Raw genomic sequence first — 23,216 nt, forward strand, 5'->3', positions numbered from 1 at the left:
AAATGCTGGCCGACTTTGACCGTGAGTGTGGAAAGGTAGGACTACAGCTGAATCTTACGAAGACAATGTTTATGAGAAACAGACTCGTTCCTGACGCCCCATTGGCTCTCAACAGAACAACCATCTCCAAATGCAACAGCTATGTGTACCCAGGTCGAGAAGTCAACATGACAAATGACCTGGCACCCGAGTTGCGCAGGAGGAAGAGAGCGGCTTGATATGCCTTCAAGAGCGTCGAAGAAATAGCTAAGAGGACGAAGAACCTCTGGCTCCGGGCACATATCTTTGATTCCACTATTCTTCCTGCATTAACATACGCCTCAGAGACCTGGGCCCTATGCAAACCGGATGAGAACGCTATTCGAGTCTCCCAAAGAGGAATTGAAAGAGCTATGCTTGGAATATCACGTTTCACTCAAATGAGAGAAAGAAGCCGGAGTTCCGACCTCCATCGATGATCAAAAATCAGAGACGCTGTCTCGTTTGCCAAGATGTCAAAAATCAGATGGGCTAGTCACGTAATGAGATTTAGAGACGACTGCTGGACTAGAGCTGTTACTGACTGAATTCCACGGGATGTCAAAAGACTGAGTGGCTGCCCACCTACAAGATGGTCAGACTTCTTCATCAAGATCATGAACGATTGGTTTGAGGCTCTTCATGTTCCTAGAGCGAACAGATGCCATTGGGCTACACTAGCATGCGACAGGGACAAATGGAAATGCTACTGGCGCCCGCTCGAGCAAATTGACAATAAACGGGAAGTCAAGTGATCAAGTGCTCAAGTGATTTAGTTACTAGAGTTTTCTATCTTAAAAAATTTTTTTGAGTCACCATGAGATACAAAGCTGATCATGGTCTCGTTAATTTTTTTTAATTTTAACATTTTGTTTTATTGCATTTAGTGCTTGTTTTAATATATCACAATTTTCTGAAAACATAAGTGTTTCCACACATTGTAATAATTTCATGTGGAAGCAGTCAAATGTCTACATTTAGACATAGACCATCAGTCCTTACTACAATTTTAGATACAAGTAAAAGAAGACAATTTTTCCTTTCTTTGTGAGTCTAATGTTATGTAAATATTGTTTATTCTAATAAATAGCCAGCTCTTTGTTGATATTTTGGATTGATTGTTTTAGATTTCTTTTTATTTTCTGCTGTAAGCTTTATTATTTACTTCTTTCTATTTTCTTCGGGTTATTTCTGTTTGCATTTTCTAGGTTTAAAGCTGTGTAGTTTGGTTATTTATGTGGGCCTATTATTTCTTCCTAATGAGTGTTTGGATTGCTATAAGCTTTACTGTTAACCTCACTTTTGCTTTGTCCCATATTTTTTGTTGGCTGTTACCTCAATTCTCATTTTTTCCAGAGATATATTTTATTTTCTCTCCAATTTTCCTCTATTACCCACTGAATGTTGGAGTGAATTGCTCAATTTTCAACTACTTGAGTTTTTCCACATTTCTCTTTGTGTCTAACTTTTATCCTCAATACATCTTCTCATGTCTGAGAACATTTTATTTCTTTTTGATATTATAGAGGTATTTTTGTGACCAAACATGTGATTTATGTTGGAGAATGCCCCATGTGCACTGAAGAAATATTTATATTCAACATGTTTTGTGAGTGTAGTTCCCTGTATATGTCTGCTAAACCTACCTCTTCCATTTCTTCTTTCAAAGCTAGTATTTCCTTATTGAATTTTAGTTTAGTTGATCTAACAAGCGATGAAGTAGTGTTAACTCTTCAAATACTACTGTTATTCTTAATATCTTCCTTCTATATAAAACTTGTTTTAAATATGTTTATCATGCCTTAATATGTGCATAAATGTTTAGGATTTGAGTTCTTCATTGTATATATGTTCTTTGATCATCAAGATATTATCTCCGTTCCTTACAACTTTCTTTTAACTTTGAAGTCTAAGTTGTTTGATATAAATATTACCACCTCAGCCTTTCTTGGAGGATTACTTGCTTAAAACATCATTTTCAAGACTTTGATTTTGACCTTGCTTTCCCTTGCATTCAAACTCAATACATCAGGATCCTCTGCGAGGATTACGGATTCACTACCAGGATCTCACCATTCTACAGGGAGGTGATCATTGACATCAAGAGAGGGGTTCGTCAGGGTGATACCATTTCACCGAAACTCTTCAGTGCTACCCTCGAGAATGTCATGCAATGACTGGAATGAGAAGGAATGGGAGTGAAGATAGAAGGTCGGCAACTACACCTCCTCCGCTTCGCTGATGACATCGTTCTACTGACACCAAACATTAGCCAAGCAGCACAAATGCTGGCCGACTTCAACTGTGAGTGTGGAAAGGTCGGACTATAGCTGAATCTCACAAAGACAATGTTTATGAGAAATGGTCTCGTTCCTGATGTTCCATTCGCTCTCAACAGAACAAACATCTCCGAATGCAGCAGTTATGTGTACCTAGGTCGAGAAGTCAACATGACGAATGACAGGGCACCTGAGTTGCACAGGAAGAAGAGAATGGCTTGGAACGCCTTCAAGAGTGTCAAAGAAATATCTAAGAGGATGAAGAACCTCTGGCTCCGGGCACATCTCTTAGATTCCACTGTTCTTCCTGCATTAACATACGCCTCAAAGACCTGGGCACTACAAAACCAGGATGAGAACGCTATTCAGGTCTCCCAACAAGAAATTGAAAGAGCTATGCTTGGATTATCATGCTTCACTCAAGCGAGTGAAAGAATCCGGAGTTCAGACCTCCGTCAATGATTGAGGATCAGGGACGCTACCTCGTTTGCCAAGGCATCGAAAATCAGATGGGCTGGACACGTAATGCGATTTGGAGACCACTGCTGGACTAGAGCCATTACCGACTGGATTCCACAGGATGTCAAAAGATTGCATGGCCGCCCACCTACGAGATGGTCAGACTTCTTCATCAAGACCCTGAACGATCGGTTTGGGGATCTTTGTGTTCCTAGAATGAGCAGACGCCATTGGGCTACACTAGCACGCAACAGGGACAAATGGAGACATTACTGACTCCTGCTTGAGCAAATCCATGAGTAACGGGATGTCAAGTGATCAAGTGATCAAGTGACTTTGACCTTGCTTTCCCTAATTGGTCAAGTGTGTCTCCTGTAGACAGCAGAACTTTGGTTCACTTTTCCGATCTACCCTACTACTCTATGTCTTTTGATGTGTTTAATCCACTGACATTGAGTAAGATCATTGACAAGTAGCAGTTTCCTGCTATCATTCTGAAGAAGTTGTCCATGTTTTAATATTTACCTCTTTTTTGTTTGTTTGTTTGTTTTTAAGAGTTCCCTTCAATTATTCCAGAGTTAGTCTCAAGGATATGAAGTTTCCGTGCTAATGCTTATCTACGGAAGTCTGTATCAATCATTCAAATCTGAATGATACTTTTGACTGGGTAGAGTAATCTTGGAAAGTGTTCAGATCTCTGGTCTTTTTTTTTTTTTGGCCAGGCATGGGGATGCTCAGGGATTACCTATAATTCTATCCTCAAGGATCACTCCTGGCAGTGCTCGGGACACCATGTGGGGTGCCAGGGGGAGAAACTAAGTTGGCTGCTTGCAAGCCAAGCACTCTACCCATTGTAAGCTCTGTTCTCTCACTGAGCTTTTTAATTGTATTCTACCATTTTCTTCTGGCCTGTGGTGTCTTGTTAAATCTGTTTTGAACCTAGAGGAAGCTGCTTTATATTTAATTTCCTTCTTTTATCTTGCTTTCATAATTTTATCTTCTTTTTTAAAAATGTTGACATTTTGATTATGATGCACTAAAAGTATTTTAGTTGTGTCTCTCAGCTTAGGACTCCCTTGGGCCTCTTGAACATGGGTACTGCACTCCTCATCACTGGGGATGTGCTCCTTGGTTCCTGTGCTCCTCATCTCTGAGAATTTCTCAGCTATGATTTAATTCACAAGTGATTCTTCATCAACATCACCTTCCTTTTCCTCATAGACTCCCTCTTGAACTCATGCCATAGTTCTCTTGCACGCTGTTCATTTATTTTGAGTTTTTCCAATATTCCATTCCTGTTTTAGAGTTTTCCTACATCTTGTCTTGCAGCCCATTGATTTTATTCTCAGCTGCTCTTACCAACTGACCAGGCCTTTTACTGAGATGTTTTGCTTTGTTTTGTTTCACTTACTAGACTTCAGTTTTGTCATTTCTTTTTTATTTTAATTTTCCTCCTTCACTTTATTTTGTGAAGCACCATGATTTACAAAGTTATTAATAGTTGAGTTTTAGACATATGATGTTTCACTACTGATCCTGCTACCAGATTCATCTTCCTTAAACCAGTGTTTCCAGTTGCCCTCTATCATCCTTAGCCCCACTTCAGCCTGCCATCTCAACAGGCATCTTCCAGAGCTACAGATGTTCCCTGAGCACCACTAAGGGTAATTTCTGAGAACAGACCCAGGAATACCTTCTGAACACTGCTACGTGTGATCTAAAAACAGAGTAAACAGAAAGTTCCCAGTCCTTAAAAGGCCTCTGAAGATGGGGAATGCATTTGATGTTAATCAGGCATTTGGGGGCATTTATGTAAGTGAATTAGAGAAGTGGGATAAGAGGAGAGATGGAGTAGGAAGACACAAAAGAGAAAGACTAAATATCAGTATGATTTACTGGTGCTTTGGAATTAGTTACGTGTTAATGATAAAATGACTTCACAATTTTTGACAAAAGTATGGTGACATATCTTTCAACATATCATGTGATTTCCTTACTTCCAAGAATGACCCTGAGTTCAGAGCCGTAAGTAATCCCTGAGTACCACAGGATGTGGCTAAGAAACAAAACAAAAGAAAAATCCTACCCCCCCATCCAAGCTCCCCATGAATATCATTGGTACGTACAGTGTAAGTACTCCTTACTCAGCCAGAAAAGAACAGACTCTCAGTATTCATCTGTGGTCACACCAGGAACTCTCTGAACTCTTTTCAAAATCCTTTTAAAGGCCCCAGTCACATCTCTGTTCCTCAGGCTGTAGATAAGAGGGTTTAAAAATGGGGTGAGGATGGTGTAAAAGGCAGAAAATACTTTATCTTTGATTGGAGTGTGGTAGGATTGAGGAAGCATATATGTGTACAGGGCAGCCCCGTAGAACAATGTCACTACAGTTATATGCGATGAACAGGTTGTAAAGGCCTTTTTCTTCCCTTCTGCTGAGTTCATCTGATGAACCGTGATGAGAATCCGAGCATAAGAAGCAATCACCACAGAGAATGGGATCAGTAACATCATCACACAGCAAACATACATAATCATTTCATAGGCAGCTTTGTCACCGCAAGCCAGTCTAAGCATAGTGGGTCCCTCACAGAAAAAGTGATTGATCCTGTGGGAAGCACAGAATGGGAGGGTCATGGTGATTGGAGTGAGAAGGAAGCTGTCCAAAGAACCACCAAACCAAGAACTTGCCAAGATCATCCAACAAACCCTTTGGTTCATGAGTATAGGGTAACGTAGAGGGTTGCATATAGCCACATAGCGGTCATAAGCCATAAGTCCAAGGAGGAAAAACTCAGCCCCCACAAATCCCATGTAGAGAAAGTACTGGGCTGTACAGGAAACAAAGGAGATACTTGAGTTGCCCAAAATATAGTCAATCAGCATCTTGGGCACAATGGTGGATATGTACATCATGTCAATGAAGGAGAGGTGGCTAAGCAGGAAGTACATAGGTGTATGGAGGTGAGGGTCTATGTGTATCAGGAATATCATGACCCCATTGGCTATAATGGCCATGAAGAAAATGGCACAAATGATGCTGAAAAGGAAGGCTGAGGCTTTATTGTTATTGAAAAGACCCGTGAGGGTGAAGTCACTGGAAAATGTCATATTATCTTCATCCATGATGTTGGTGAGACTTTCTTTAAGGTAAAGAAAAGAGGGAGTATAATGTTAGTGAAGAATAAAGTATATAAAATGAACTACTAAATTTTCTATATTAGCATCAAATTTGTAAGTATATATAACACATCCTGTCTGTGTGAGAGAGAAAGAGAGTGAGGAAGAGAGAATTTCTAAATTCCTTGGCTAATTTTTCCTCTTTGAGTCCAGTTTCAGTTTTTTTTTTCTCAAATGCACATTGTCAGCAGTGTTTTTAAAGGGAACTTAACTGTTTTCATAGAGTATTTGTATGCCAGAGAGGAGTGTAGATACCTTGTCAAAACAATTGATATATTTAGCTCAAATTCAGTGAGATATTTTAATGAAATGTACATGAAAATAACTTTAAACCTGCCTATCCTTTTCAAAAAATTTCCATTAAGTTGTAAATAAAATTAGAAACTTAATGAACTATATTTACCAGAATTAAATCATAGTATTGTCTATTTGATAATTTATTATTCTTATTTTCTCTTTTTATTGTTGATTTTGTAATTATTCACACACCAAACTATTTATGGTAGCAACTTTTGGAATATTTATAAGTAAGGGAGGAGGTCCAGGAGATCATACAGCAATTAGTGTTAATGCATTGCATTGATGATTTGGCTCTAGAGGGAGGCTCCTGATTATTACTTTGGTAACCTTTGTGGCCCTAGATACAATAGTACTCAAGCAGCACCACATTCTCAGAACCCAGCAATGAACTGTTGGCTCAGTTGGTCCAAAATTGATGGGAGTGACACCTGGAGGTCCTGAGCATCGCTTGGGAGCCCTTTCAAAGCAAAGATATGGACAAGTATACAAAGAATAAAGGAGGAAATGTCTTATGTTATATTAATAGTGGAAAAAGGCAAGTAAAATAATAGATGGTGAGATTTCTGGATGATGATAAATGTTTTGAGGAAATATTTAGTATGACAGTGAAGGATGACAAAAGGAAAACTATATGAAAATTTTCAGTAATTGTATTCTTTCAGAGTGGATAGAAAAAAAAAGTGCCTAAAACAAAATGTAACTTTTGGATAGTTCTGGTAGTGCTTTATGTTTGAGAGAATTAGTGAGATAACAGTTGTCAGATTTTAAGGCTTATAGGATGAAGTAATGAGGTTAAAATGTATTCTAAATATTACCTGTAGAACTGAGATGCAATTGAGAACCAGGGTACAATTTATAACAATTTGTTTAAAGTATTTCATTTGATTTATTTTATTTTTCCCTTTTGTACATTTATGTAAATGATTGTTTCCATTTCATTCTGTGTTTTTCTGTGCTTCAATTGTTTAGGGAGAAGGGAATTTTCCCTTTAAGGAGAAGGAAATTTATATTCATATTAAAAGAGGTAGTTCCAGGATCTGTTTGTTGTACTAGGGTCTCCACTGGTACTACCCCCTTTTACTGTCAATAAAATTCTGATCTTGATGCACAGATTTTAATACCAAAAATATAATATCTGAGTGAAATTTCTAAAGAACCATGCTGGTAGAACACAAAAATCCTTCAAATTATCAGACTGAGGAAAAAATATGATAGATATTTATGTGTTATAAAAACAATGAAATTAAGAGAATGCTTTTTAAAAAATCCTCATTAATTTAATTATTCTTGAATTTTAAATACATATTTTGAATTATTAGTTTATAACAAGAAACCTAAACATCGATATATTTATATATATATTAGTTGATATGGCTGTAAATTAAAGAAAATAGTAGCAAATTAAAGAAACTGGCAGTATATTTAAATAATACATTTATTATCTAAATAAATTTTAGAGATTTGAGTCTCTGTGATCCAAATACCCTGATGTCAGTGTATCAGTACAGTGAATCTAATAACTGATTCAAGAAGGTGAAAAATATGCAGGTTCAAGGAAAATGTAAGTTAACTATAAACCCAATATTTTTCCTTTCAAAATTTTCCAAATAGTCAACTAAAATTAAAATAACTGTATAGTTTTGTTTGGCACTTTAGAAATAGCTGACTAAATTGGATGATGAGGAAGATGTTTGGTCACATCAGAGCTCCTCTAGAGAAAAGGCATATCTCCTCTAATGAGTCCTAAAATAGAATCAGAAGGGGTCCATATAAAGTCTTGCAAAGATACACCATCAAATAGGATAAGCATGTTCCTAGATGAGTTAGTTCTCTGTCCAGAAATTCTCCCTGAATGCGGAGCTTCCTGGAAGGGAGATTGATGATTATATATGACATTTAAAAAGTATGTACCAATATTAAAATTTATAGGAGAGTAAGGAAATAACTTCACAGTAATATGGATGTGTACTGAAAATGTTGAGCAATTATCCAGGAATGTAGAAATGAAAGATTATAGGAAAGAAATCTATAGGTTTAAAACAATAACTTTGCCAAAGCAAACTGTAACAATTGGCGACTTTTAAAATAATTCTATAGATTGATTTCATAAATAGAAATTTAGAGAGATAAAATACTATGTAGCACTGTCTTCCCGTTGTTCACTGATTTGCTCGAGCAGCACCAGTAACGTCTCCATCGTGAGACTTGTTGTTACTGTTTTGGACATATCAAATATGCAACGGGGAGCTTGCCATGCAAGTTAACTATAAACCTTGCCATGCGGGCGGGATATCTTGGCAGCTTGCCGGGCTCTCTGAGAATGACAGAGGAATCAAACCTGGGGTTGGCTGTGTGCAAGCAAACAGCCTACCCACTGTGCTATCACTACAGCCCTCCCCCCGAAATATTATGTTCGTTGATTGCCTCGAGCAGGCCCCAGTAACGTCTCCAATATTATGTAAGGGACAAAAATGTACATATATTTTTGACAGTATGACAAGAAGGAAGGTGGAGGAAAAATAAAAAGGGAGAAGTGAGAAAAGAAAAGGGGAGAGTGAGGACGAAAAAAATCTAGAAGAATAGTAATATAAATATAGATAGAATCTGAAGAAAATTAAGACATAAAATCCACAAGAGAATAAAATTGAATCTTGTCGTAAACAATTTTTTGATACTGGAAAAATTCAAATAAATGAAAAATTATCTAATAAATTTGTGTGTGATGCACACACCACTAAATGCAGGTTCATATACATGCAAGAAAAATACTCTATTATTGTGCTATATTTATAACTTAAAAATAAAAGAAGTCTAAACAGAAATGCAGCATTCAAGTTAGAAGGTTACAAGATTGGGTTCAAAGAGAGGTACAGCAGTAAGTTACTTGCCTTTCAGCTGGCTGACCTGGGTTCAATCCCTAACACTCTGTATGATGCTCTGAGCGTGACTAGTGTGATCCCTGAATGCATTTAAATATTTTTGTGAAGTAAAGTTGATATGCAAAAATATAGATAAAATCACATAATTCAGAGTTTGGGGAGATAGTACAGTGGTTAAAGCACTTGCCTGACATGCACACAGACAGGAGTCAATTCCCAGTACCACATATAGTCCCTTGAGTGTTGCCAGGAGTGATCCCTGAGTGCAATCCAGGAGTAACCCCTGAGAAAAATGGTTGTGGTCCAATCCCTAATAGATATTATATAATATTATATAATAAAACTAAACTCATTTAAATATGTTTAAAATGAATATGGTTACAAAATTTCAAAGAATTCAAAATAGCACTTCATTAAGTAGCAAATATTGGGGCTCAGAGAGATAGTAAAGCAGGTAGGGTGCTTGCCTTGCATGTGGTTAACCCGGGTTCAACCCCCAGCATCCCATATGTTTCCACAACCCCACTGGATTGGTCTTGACCGAAGAATCAGAAGTGATCCTTGAGCACTTCCCCTCAAAGTAACAGATATGTGTGTGTGTGTATATATATATATATATATATATATATATATATTAGATCTAAAATTAGTTGTAAATAATTTACAAATTGTTGTAAATTACAATTCACAAAATATGTTGATATAGTTCAGGACCTAGGCATATGCTGCATCATTTGAGCTCTGATAATTAATCAAGAAGAGAACTGTAAAGATAAGGAAAGTTCAGAGAAGTATTAAGGAATCAGTTCTAAAATGAAAAAAAAAAAAGTGACCGAGAACAAAAAAAAATATTTAAAAATACTAATAATATGATAGTATATCTGATTACAAAAGCCTACAATGAAACTAACTTTTTTAAAAATGTGAAAGTGTTAATAAGGTTATGGGGGAATAGCTAGGGGCAGAGAGGTAGTACAGTGAGTAAGATACTTTCTTTATACAAGGCTAATCGCGATTCTATCCCTGGTACCACAAATGGTTGTTTAAGAACTACCAGGAGTGACCTATTAGCACAGAGACAGGAGTAAATCCTGAAATATGCCTACATGGCACAAACACCTTGCTGAAAAAAACACAGCATTAGGAGCTGGGATATTGCTCAAGTGGAAGAGTGCATGTCTATGATGTGTGGTGCTATGAGTTTGATAACTGATACCATATGGACCCTGTACATTGTCGGGTGTGGCCCTGGTGATAGACAGAATACCACTTGATTTACTGTGGTGGCCCTGAAGCACTATCATATATATAAATATATAAAAATATATTTAATTTATATATATTTATATTAATTTATATAATTTAATATAGCACTGTAGCACTGTCCTCCCGTTGTTCATCGATTTGCTCGAGTGGGCCCAAGAACATCTCCATTGTGAGACTTCTTGTTACTGTGTTTGGCATATTGAATACATCACAGGTAGTTTGCCAGGCTTTGCCATGCAGGCGAGATACTCTCGGTAGCTTGTTGGGCACTCCGAGAGGGGCGGAGGAATCGAACCTGGCTCGGCCAGGCTGGCTGCACGCAAGGCAAATGCCCTACTGCTGTGTTATCGCTCCAGCCCATAATTATATATATATATATATATATATATATATATATATAACCTGAGGACAACACCCAGTGGCACTCAGGGTTCTGTGATCAGAGATCACATCTGGTAGAGACCTGGGGATCACATGAAGTGCAGGCAATTGAACCCAGGTCAGCTACATACAAGGTGCTTACCTTATTCACTGTACAATTTCTCTAGCAACTGTGGTCTTATATTTTTAAATGTACTTTCACTTTTTCAGGAGGCAAACAAGGAAGCACAGGAGATTCTTCAAGTAATAAAATAAAAACCCAGTCTGTGTGATGCCCTAAATTTTATCCCTGCACGGGCAAATCCTCCAGGCTTGACTCTGGTGTGCCCACAAAACAATGGATTGAGTACCACCTGTTTGATTGAGTAAATCCAAAAAACCACCATTTATAGTCATCTAAGGAACTGCCTAGTGTGCCCTCAATTAAAAGAGAAAGGGAGAGGTAAAATTTAGAGAAAAACAATATGTTATATGTTAATGCCTACTGCTAGTGGCTTACACGTGTATGCAACTCAATGGCAGTGCTGATTGTCAACATATTAAAAATGCAGAAAAGGTATTAACTTTAGTATTATAAAATATGATTGACTAGGGCATCATAAGTGGAACAAGAGAATAAATATGACAAAATTCTGTGTGGATAGAATAACATTACTATTTGATAGCAATATAAAATACTTCCATCTCTATGGAAAACATACACAATCATTACATTCACCGGTATCTACCACAATAACAAAATTACTAAATTAAAATAAATATATGCATTTCCTTGTTCAGTTTAGCGTTATTTATAATAACCATTATCTGGAAACATCCTAAATGTTCAATGACAGATTAGTCAAAGAATTCTAGTAAGACTGGCACACGCAGCAAGAAAAGCAACAACTATTTCTGGCATGGGTGTGAGGAAAAAAGAAACCTCATCCACTTGTGGGAACGTCAACTGGTTCGATCTCTATGAAAAGTATGAAGATATCACAAAAAATTCATAACTAAACTTTCATGCAATTCAGCAATTCTATTTCTTGGCATTTACCCTATGAAACCCAAAACACTATTTTGAAAAAATATTTTGTGCACCTATGTTCACTGAAGCACTTTTAACAATAGCCAATATCTGGTACTAATCCAAAAGCACAAGAATAGAAGAGTAGATAAATTTGGTGTACAAATTTACACTGGGATCATACTCAGCTATTAAGTAAAAGTTGAAATATGCATTCTACTGCTAGGTGAATGGGTCTAGATATCATGATGAGTAAAGTCAGTTGAAGACAGACAAATACAGACTAACTTTTCTCATATAGTTAACAAATGGTCAAAGAACCTTAGTGTTAACCTTGAGAGTGAGCTTACCAAGCTCCGTGTTAGCTGGATGGGGGGTTACCACAATTGGGTAATTGTGGATGGAAGTTGATGCTCTGGTGGTGGATTTGATGATGAAACATTTTATGTATGAGACTATCATTAACTTTACTATAAATCATGGTGCCTCAATAAAATTGGGGGAAGAAATGAATATGAAAAAGTCTAGACAGACATGTAAGAAGAGTAATTAAATATCACATAGTATATAGCTTCAACATTATATTAATACAGTTTCAAATATATGCTCTTCACAATTCTATGCTCTTCACCTGTTTTCTTTAGGCTAGATCACAGCTCATATACTCTTTTTGTAGGTATCTTTACTACTATTAGCACAGCACCAATTTCTTATTATATGTTATTATACTTCCTTATAAGCAAATTAACAACAAAATGTCAATTAAATATTTATATATGACTTTTAAAATTTATCGAATAGCAGGTACCACTTGAACCTGGAAAAAAGTACAAAACTATTAAAAATGTAATTATAAACAAAATGTAGTAGAATTCTTCTGAAATAAGTTGATAAAATGAATCTAAATTTTACCCGAAATGGAAGTATGTTTCAATATTCTGAGGTGAAAATGTTAACAATTGATAATATTGCAACCTCTGAATGACAACATAAAAAATTGCAAAGAAAATATAAAAACTAAAACAAAGAGGCCCACATTCCATCGCTGATGCTATGTTAACTCACCTACCAAGCTTGTTATAGAGACTCATAAACAAATGCAGAAAGAGATCAACTGAGACCTAGGGGGATCTTCAATAGAGGTCTATTCCTGAAATATTCTGAATTTTTTTTAGTGACATCTCTAAATTCAACAACACTGACATCTCAATAGTAACACACCAGATGAATGGTATGTAATATAGAAGCCAACCAATTTCAACTAACAAAAACAAAAACACAGAACTTCAATCCATTTTGATCTGACTCTTGTGTAAGGTCTTATATAGAAGTCTGAGTTCATCTTTTTTACATATAGCTGAACAGTTTTCCCAATACCACTTATTGGATAGGCTTTTCTTGCTCCACTTCTTATTGCTTGTTCCTTTATCAAATATTAATGATCAGATGTTTGAAGGTTTGTATCAGGATTTTCAACTTTATTCCATTGATCTGCAGGTCTGTCTTTATTCCAATATCATGATATTTTAATCACTACCACTTAGTAGTAGAGCTTAAAGTTGGGGAAGGTGATGCCTCCCAAATTTATTTCCCCAAGGATTTCTTTAACTAGTCCTGGGGATTTATTGTTCCATATGAATTTCAGGAATGTTTGAGATTTCAACATCACACCTGAATCATAAGGTACATGAAGTAAAATGGAGACAAAATCATCTATGACATTGAAGCTAAAGGCATCTTCAAAGATGAAACACCACTCATCAAGCAAGTGGAAGCAAAGAAACAAATGGTAATACATTAAACTAAGAAGCTTATGCCCCTCAAAAGAATCTGTGATCAAGATACAAAGAGCTCAAGGAATGGGAAAAATATTTATCCAACACCCATCTGATAAGGGGTTAATGTTAAAGATATACAAAACACTGGTAGAATGTTGCAAGAAAAAATCCAACCCATTAAAAATGGGGAATCACATGAATAGTCAAAGCAATCCTTCACCTTCCCTAACTTCAAACTTTACTACAAAGTGGTAGTAATTGAATCAACATTGTATTGGAATAAAGACAGACCACAGACCAATGGGAAAACTTGAATATCCTGACACAGACCCTCAAATATATGATCATTTAAACTTTGATAAAAGAGTAAAGATATGAAGTGGAGCAAGGAAAGTCCTTTCAACAAGTGGTTCTGGGAAAACTGGGCAGCTACAAATAAAAAAATGAGTCCAGACCACTTTCTAATGCCAAACACAAAAAAGTCAGATAAAAATTAAGCACCTCAATATCAGACCTGAACCCATAAGTTTCATGGAAGAAAACGTAGGCAAAGCCTTCCATGATATTGAAGCTAAAAGCGTCTTCAAAGAGGAAACACCACTCACCAAGCAAGTGGAAGCAAAGATAAACAAATGGGACTACGTGAAGCTAAGAAGGTTCTGCACCTCAAAAGAAATGGAGTCTAAGACACAAAGAAAACACATGGAATGGGAAAAATTACTTACTCAATATCCATCTTATGAAGGGTTTTAACACCAAAGTTATATAAGATATCTGAGAACTTTACAAGAAAAAAACTTCCAATCTCATCCAAATATGGGGAGAAGAAATGAATATAAACTTTCTCAAAGAAGAAATTTGAATGAAAAAAAGCACTTGAAAAATTTCTCTACATCACTAATCATCAGGGAGATACCAATCAAAATAACAGTGAGATATCATCTCATACCACAGAGAGTGGCACACATCAAAAAAGAACAAAAACAAGAAGTGCTGTTGCGGATACTGGGAGAAAAGGACTCATTCATTGTTGGTGGAAATGTCCACTGCTAAAGCCTTTTTGGAGAACGATATGGGCATTCCTCAAGAAACTAAAAATTGAGCTTCCGTATGACTCAGCAATACCACTTCTAGTAATAAACCCTGGGGGGCACAAAAACAGCAGAAATGCCATCTGCACTTCAATGCAGCATTATTCACAATAGCCAGAAACTGGAAACAACCCTAGTGCTCGAGAACAGATGACTGGATAAAGAAACCATGGTATATCTACACAATGGAATATTATGCAACTGTCAGGAAAAATGAAATCATGAAATTATCTTATAAATGAACATGCAGAGTATCATGCTTGAGTGAAATGAGTCAGAAGGAGAGGGACAAATATAGAATGATTGCACTCATTTGTGGGATATAGAAATATTATGCGAATAATATCCAAAACCAGGAAAAACAGGCCAGAAGGACTGGTCATGGTTGGAAGCTTACCACAAGTGTGTGGAGCGCAAAGGGCAGTTAGGATAGAGAAGGGATCAGTATTACAATAGTTGTAAGTGATCACTCTCAACATGAGTGCTGAAAGTAGCTAAAGAGATATTCATGATAACTTTTCAGTATCTGTATTGCAAACTATAATGACGAAGAGGAAAGAAAGAGAAAGAGAGGGAGAGGGAGGAGAGAGAAGGAGAGGAAGGAGAGAGAGAAAGTGAGAAAGAGAGAGAGACACAGAGAGAGAGAGAGAGAAAGAAAGAAAGAAGAAAAGTGCCTGACATAGACACAAGCAATGGGAGAGGGTTGGAAACTGTGGACATTGGTATTGGTGGTGGGAAATGCATGCTGGTGAAAATATGTAGGTGTTGTTGGAACATCATTTGACTGAAACCCAGTCATGAACAACTTTGCTTCTCACTGTTATTCAATTAAAAGAAATTAACACAGGAGACATAACTTGCAACAACAGGACTTAATGTCCTCATGATGACAATTTTCACAAAATTTCTTCTATTGAAATAGTTTTCATCATTGCATTAGCCACTTAACGAGGCAATATAAAATAAATTATTGTGGGCCTGCTATGAGGGAAGGCTTGAGGGGTGGTTGGGAAAATGGAGTCAATGGTGGAGGGAAGGTGACAGTGGTGGTGGGATTCATGTTGGAATATTGAACGCCTATAACAAATCATGAAAAACTTTGTAAACCATGATATTTAATTGTTTGAAAAATGCAACAAAATAAAAACAGAGAATAAGTTCTACTAGAGTCAGTCTCTGATTTATTCTTTTCCTAAAGGAAACTGTTAGCTGATGAGGTGCTAACAGTTGATGAGGAGCTAACATTGCTCCCTTTCAATTTAGCTACACAATCTTAGTTTGCTTCTCTTGGAAGCCTAAGATTCTTTTTCTGTCTTTTCATTTTAAACACATTTGCTCTTTGCCTAAGATTCTAGATATATGCAATTCTCGGTAACTATTTTGAATTACTTTCATGTGAAGCTCTTCTCCCCATGTTTCTCCTTATGTTGTATGTGAATTGCATGTTAATTAATTGTCTTCCATTTGTAAATCTACTTTTTTCTTTTTGATACTGTCCCAGTCAAAAACTTAATACGGATAGAGATAAAGATTTTATCCTAAGCAAAATATATCAGAAATTTACAACTGAATAATAAAAATTTTCTTTTAAATTCATAACCATTGGGCTTAAAAATGAAATAATACACTTAGCAAATTAAGTTTTATGTGACATTTGAATCTTTATCTAAGAAGACAGTTATTTTTATAACCAGAAAGGTATTAAACATACATCTCTGTATTTAATTCTAGGGTGACAGAAAATCTTTAAAGGGAGGATGTGGGCTAATATATGCCCTGCTTGTGTGTATAAAAATTAAAATAATTTTCATTGAACTGTTTGGCAATAATTATCAAATGTTGGGCTGGAGATACAGTCAGAAAGAAGGGTACTTCCCTTGCAGAGCACCCATTTGGGTTAGATTCCAGGCACTCCATTTAGTGCCCCATGTCTTACTAGGAATGATCCTTAAGCACTGAACTAGGAGTAAGCCCTGAGCACCACTAGATGTGGCACAAAACACAAAATAAAATCAAATGTCTTTTTAAAACATATGCTTTCAGCTCTTCTTCTGAGGGTTAGTCTTCTGTATAGATCTATGCAGGGGATACAATAAGAATGCTAGATGAATTGTTCCTCACTCAAAGTGCACTGACTATTGGGTTTTAGTTTGCAATCCTATAGGCATCCGTCTCTATGGTTATATCCATTATTAATAATAAGATATTTCTGGGGGTCTGGAGAGATAGTGCAATGAATGAGTTGCTTGCTTTGCAGCACTTCATCCAAGTTTGATTTTCTGCATCCCAAATGGTCCTCTGAACCCCCAGGAGTGTTCCTGTGTGGAAAGCTAAGAGTAAGCTCTGAGCATCACTGGGTGTGATCCCAAAACCAAAACAATAAAATGAAATAAAATAACACATGCCCTGATATACGTAAATACAAGTACACTTTAGCCACCTTTATGAAACTGTTCTAATGAAATAATATGAAGATGTGAGTATATGTAGAAACATTTAATGGATCATGACTTTGGATCATGAAAATAAACCCAACACAATCTCATCAATGTTGCTATCGTAATGAAATTAAAATTATGTAACTAATATATGTTTATATCAACAATTATTAGATTATTTTATCATGCAAAATATACATAATCTATTATAAATAAAAATTACTGCATATTCACAAATATATAAATGGATAGAAAATAATACCAAGCATTTGACTCTGCAAGTTTTACAATGAGATAGGAAAAAATGAGATCAAGGCCTTCAGTTAGGCTGAAGAAAAACAAACCTGACACTTGAATAAAAAAATCACAAAGACTTTTCACCAGAGAATACTGGTTTACTTAATACATGCTACAGATTTTGTATTCCTGCTTTTGCCAATAAGATAAACAAGAGTTTGATAGCCAGTGCTACATAAAGACACCTTCCATGCGGCTAGAGAGATAATACAGGAGGTAAAACGCTTGTCTTGCATGTGTCCGACTTGGATTTGATCTCCGAAATCCCATATGATCTCCTGAGTACTGCCAGGAGTAATTCCTAAATTTAGAGCCAGGAGTAAGCCCTGAGTATCATTAAATGTGACCCTCAAAACAAAACAAACAAAAAAGATGCTTCCAAACTTCTGTAATGCTCTGAAACTTAAGATCAGCAAGAACATTGCACTCCCTTGACAACATGACGATTTTCCAATTTTTTTTACAACTTGTAGCAGTTTTTCTGATAAATTTAATTCATTCCCAACAAAATGAGAGATAAATGGAGGCAGAGTCCTCCTCTAAGTTGTCTTTATAACCAAAGCCAGTTGTGCAGCTTTACCATCTAGGCAATTTATGCTTCAATAGAGCTGTTATTTCTAGGATTAATGATTCATATAATTAATATTTTGCTTTTCATAGTTTGTATCTGAGGGTGTATAATATACATATTATAATGTATTTATCTGTTTTGCCAATCTCTATAATATCACTTTGTATTTAAGATTGATTTTTAAAACCTTTAAAATGATTTTTTAAAAAAGATCTGTATTCTCAAAAAGAAAGCTTAATTAAATAAAAGCTGTTGGTGTTCTTATCTAACATAAATGGGCACATTGTACTTGCATTTTCAACACTGACTGGTTAACACCATCCACAATTGTCAGTGAAGAAAGCTTTCATCTTCTGGATACAGTATCTTCACTTGTCATAAATGGGTCATAAGACAAGACATAATAAGTAAATTTAGCAAGTGAGTAGTTATTAGTTTCATCAGAGTATTAGCAGAGCATTAGCTATTTGATTGCAAGTAGTCTAAACAACTGTGAAATAAAGAGCTATTAGTTTATGTAAGTGTATTTTAAAGTGAGGCAACAGAAAATGTGAAGTCTTTCAAAAATTACTATGACTAAAGTTTATGCTCCTTTTAACTTTTACAATTAATAGAAGCGATAAATTTTAAGAAGAAATTTGTCTTTTATGCATGTAAAATGAAAATTTGATAGACTTATTAATAGATTTAATATTTTTAAAAGTGCACAGTTTGACTTTATTCAATTTAGTTTGCTATTTTTCTCAAAACCATTGTATTGTGCTTTATCCGTTTCCAATAAAATTCTTTGAAGGTAAATTATTAAATTTCTTAATTCTTATTTCCTTATTCCCACCCAATTCAACAATTCAAGCCTATTAAACTTCTTACCACTAAAACACCCCACTCAGTGCTTTGAATTTAAAATATATCACCAGTGAGAAATAATATTTTTAAAATATTTGAATGATCTCAAACCATAGCTTTTCTCAGATGTTCTTTTCATACTTCATGAACTTAGGTTTGAATCTAAGATATTCGAATGATTTTCTTACCTTCAAAATGGAAGTAGAAGAAACTGCTGGCAGTCAATCACTTCAAGGTACAATGTATCATCTAGTGAGAGGAATACCATTGAGAGAAAAAAATGTTATAGACAATTTTGTAAAAGAAAGACCACAGATGTTAAAGAGACAAAAACAGAACTTCCATGATTTTCTTATATTTTATCTCCAACTTTGACTTTTAACTCCTTTGAAGATAGTACCCATGACTCAGATTGAAAGGCACAAAGTATCGAGTGAAGATTCTTATTTTGAAGTGTTTTAAGGTAACTACTTAGTTGAACTCACAGATGGTACACTTCAGATCCACAAAAACACTGGGGCACACAGCATCGGGGAACTACAGAAGGCAGAGTTTAAATAACTAATATAATTACATCATAACTACCCTGAGACTTTAAAAGGGGGGATTTTGTAAGAATCAGGAGAATATCTATTAACTTGGTTCTGGTTGATACAGAATTTTTTTTTATTCAAAAAGTCTCAATGACAAGCAAGGAATACTTTGTAAATCTGGCTTTTCTACAATTTTATAATTAACAGCTTCAGAACAGCTGTTTTATTACCAGTCTCCTTGTCTTTCCTTACCTAAGAGAACAAATTAGTAATATTGGGAAATTTGCCAATGAAAGAGACATTTCTAATGCAGTCATTAAAGTTCTTAGTTAACAATTAATAACTGCAAACACTTCATTCTGTTCTTCCAAGAGGCCATTCCCAATAAATATGACTCAATAATTATGATTAGTAAAATGACATCAAAACAATTCATACAACACCAATAAAAAGATACACATATCCTTAAGAAAAATATATTATGACACTTCATGTTAAACCTATCAATAGTGTAATGTGTAAAAACTAAACTTAATGAAAAGATTGCTAATTGGACATATAAACAAAAGCTAAGTTGATGTAAAAAGTATTTGCCATGGGCTGGAGCAATAGCACAGCGAGTAGGGCATTTGCCTTGCACTCGGCTGACCTGGGTTCGATTTCCAGCATTCCATATGGTCCCCCGAGCACCGCCAGCAGTAATTCTTGAGTGAAGAGCCAGGAGTAACCCTTGTGCATAGCCGGGTGTGACTCAAAAAGCAAAAAAAAAAAAAGTATTTGCCAGAATGAAAGTTATAAATTCATTTTGAAAGTCCACTTTTGGAGGTTCAGATATAGTACAGAGTTCTTGTCTTGCAACAGCAGACCTGGGTTTGATCGCCCTAATTCCATAGGGTCCCCAGCCCTTCCAGGAGTGATCCCTGAGCATAGAGCTAGGAGTAAGACCCAAATACTGCAGGTGTGGCCAGAAAAAAATAAATGTGCAACCCCCCACTTTTCTGAAACATAAAATTTTAATTTATTTTGTTCTAAAGTAATAATTTGAGATATCTAAATATGTTCAAATATTTTTATATAAAAGCAAAAGTATGTGATCAGAAAATTTCAGCACACTCACTTTTCTTTCCCTATTAACATCATGCGATAGCACAGCGGGTAGGGCGTCTGCCTTGCACGCAGCCAACATGGCCGACCCGAGTTCGATTCCTCCGCCCCTCTCGGAGAGCCCGGCAAGCTACCGAGAGTATTCGATATGCCAGACACAGTAACAACAAAGTCTCCAATGGAGACGTTACTGGGCCCGCTCGAGCAAATCGACGATCAACGGGAGGGCCTTTACCTTTACCTTTACCTTATTAACATCATACGTTGAAGGCTGAGGTGAGTATTTACCATGATTATCTTAAATGGGAAACACAAGAATAAAAAGCAAACAATAGCATTATGAATGACAGATTATTCCCTAGTTGGGTTTTTTTCAATTTTTGTAATTTTATTTATTGAATCACCATGAGAGCAGTTACAAAACTTTTAGGCTTAAGTCTTGGTCATACAATGAAACACCTGTACCTTCACCAGTGCCCATTCTCCACCACCAAAAACCCCAGTATGCCCCCATCCCACACCTTCCCCCTACCTGTGGGGCAGATGATTTCTACATTACTCTCTCTCTACTTTGATTACATTCAATATTTTGACACCAGACCCACCATTATTATTTGGGATTTTACCCCAACACTCAGATCTGCTGAAAAGGCAAAAGTAGACAATTTGTTTTCTATTGCTGGTTAAGAATAACATATGATGTTGTGTGGCTGTAGTAGTGTCTGTGAGAAATTTTGACACTTAAATCTGGAGGGATTTCTCCCCAAACCTTCTGGGCTCTGAGATTTGTTCCTGAGTCTCTAGGATCATGACTGTTAAGCAGCTTGATCAGAAACCAGAAAGGCCATTCATGTGTGGCGACTCAGGGACTCCTTGGGATGGGGAGGAAAGAGCCGGCTCAACCAGAATCCCATGAGGCCCCGCATCAACACTGCAGGCCCAAACCTGACTGTCCAGTGGCCTCTGGAGGATGGCGGCCACCAAGCCGCCTAAGGGGAGCAGGCGGAGGGACACCACCCTTCCCCCCGCCCCCGGGGTGGTCTGGTGACAGTAACCTATTGCAGGGTATGGACACATTTCTGCCAAAAGCCGCTGAATTTCGAGATTTGTTTCTGAGTCTCTGGGATCATGGCCGTTAAGCAGATTGATCAGGAGCCAGAGAGGCCTTCGTGGGCACGACTCGGGATCTTGTTGGGGAGGGGAGGAAAGGGCTGGCTCCACCCCCATCCCATGAGGCCCTGCGTGTCTCGTCACTGCGGGACCAAACATGACTGTCCAGTGGCATCTGTAGGATGGCGACCACTGGGCAGCCAGGGGGAACAGGCCAAGGCACAAAACCTATTTCCACCTAGGTTGACCCAGCACTGGTAATCTACTGCAGGCACCGGACGCATTTCTGCCAAAAGTGTTGGGTTTCGAGATTTGTTTCTGAGTCTCTAAGATCAAGGCCATTAAGCAGTTTGATCAGGAGCCAGAGAGGTCATGCCTCCAATTATATTGCTGAGCCGGAGCTGTGTGTGTCTCCCACATACCTAACTTCTGGCCATTTACTTATTAGTAAATTTTGCAAGTTTTGCAATCCAAACCAAGGATATGTCATTGCTGCTCTTTCATTGTTGGTAGGAATGATGACTGGTCTAGTCTTTTTGGAAAACAATATGGACATTCCTTCAAAAATTAAAAATTGAGTTTCCATATGACCCTGCAGTATCACTTCTGGGAATATATCCGGAGGATGCAAAAAAGCACAGAAATGACATCTGCACCTGTATGTTCATTGCAGCACTGTTCACAATAGCCAGAATCTGGAAACAACCCAAGTACCCAAGAACAGATGAATGGTTAAAGAAACTTTGGTACATAGACGCAATGGAATACTATGCAGCTGTCAGGAGAGATGAAATCAGGAGATTTGCTGATAAGTGGATCGACATGGAGAGTATCATGCTAAATTAAATGAGTCAGAAAGAAAGGAAAAGACAGAGAATGACTGTACTCAATTTGTGGAATATAAAATAACATAATATGAGATTGACACCCAAGGACAGTAGAGACGAGGACCAAGAAGATTGCTCCATGGTTGGAAGTCTGCCTCATGAGCTGGGGACATTGGTGGTGGAGAATGTGCACTGGTGGAGGGATGGGTGTTTAATCATTGCATGACTGAAACTCAAATATGAAAGCTTTGTAACTATATCTCACAGTGATTTGATTTTTTTAAAAGGACATGTAATTGTTCAATGCTATCTATTCCCTCATGTTGTTTTTCTATATTTCACAGATGAGTGAGATAACTGTATTTGTTCTACTCCTGTGGACTTACTTAGCTTAACGTGTTATCCATTCAGATGGCTATGAATGGCATGATTTACTTTTTTCTTACAGATGCATAGTATTACATAATGTATTTATGTTGCTATGTCTTTTGCCATTTATTGGTTACTGGGAGTTTGGTACATTAAGAGAAGTATTTAAAGCCTCTTCAACCAATAATGCTGACAAAACTAATTAACCACATGCAAGAAAAGTAGAAACTGGAACTATATCTTACATATTTCATTGAATTTAATTCAAAATGGATAAAATACATCTGTAGTAGACTAGATTTAATAAAATATGCCGAGGAAACCATAGTCAAAACGCTTCAGTATAAGGACATCATAGGAGATGTCTTCAATGATTGGACACCAGAGAAAAAGATAAAATAAAAAATAAGCAGTGGCTGGGGCAATAGTACAGTGGGTAGGATGTAGGGAATTCAACTTGTATGCAGCTGACTGGTGTTCC

General features: G+C 36.7%; 1 protein-coding gene across 1 annotated transcript; it reads right to left on the minus strand.

The window, feature by feature from the left end:
* Nucleotides 1–4,922: 4,922 nt before the first annotated feature.
* On the minus strand, nt 4,923–5,882 carry LOC130033026 (olfactory receptor 2T6). Its single transcript, XM_056124728.1, has one exon. It carries the CDS (start codon nt 5,880–5,882, stop codon nt 4,923–4,925), a length of 960 nt encoding a protein of 319 aa, XP_055980703.1.
* Nucleotides 5,883–23,216: the final 17,334 nt, after the last annotated feature.

The sequence above is a fragment of the Sorex fumeus genome, unplaced genomic scaffold (genome assembly GCF_029834395.1).
Source record: "Sorex fumeus unplaced genomic scaffold, SorFum_2.1 ptg000051l, whole genome shotgun sequence".
In the NCBI taxonomy this organism is placed as follows: domain Eukaryota; kingdom Metazoa; phylum Chordata; class Mammalia; order Eulipotyphla; family Soricidae; genus Sorex; species Sorex fumeus.

Coding starts and splice junctions, on each gene's coding strand:
- LOC130033026 (XM_056124728.1), bottom strand. CDS start 5,882: ATGGATGAAGATAATATGACATTTTCCAGTGACTTCACCCTCACGGGT.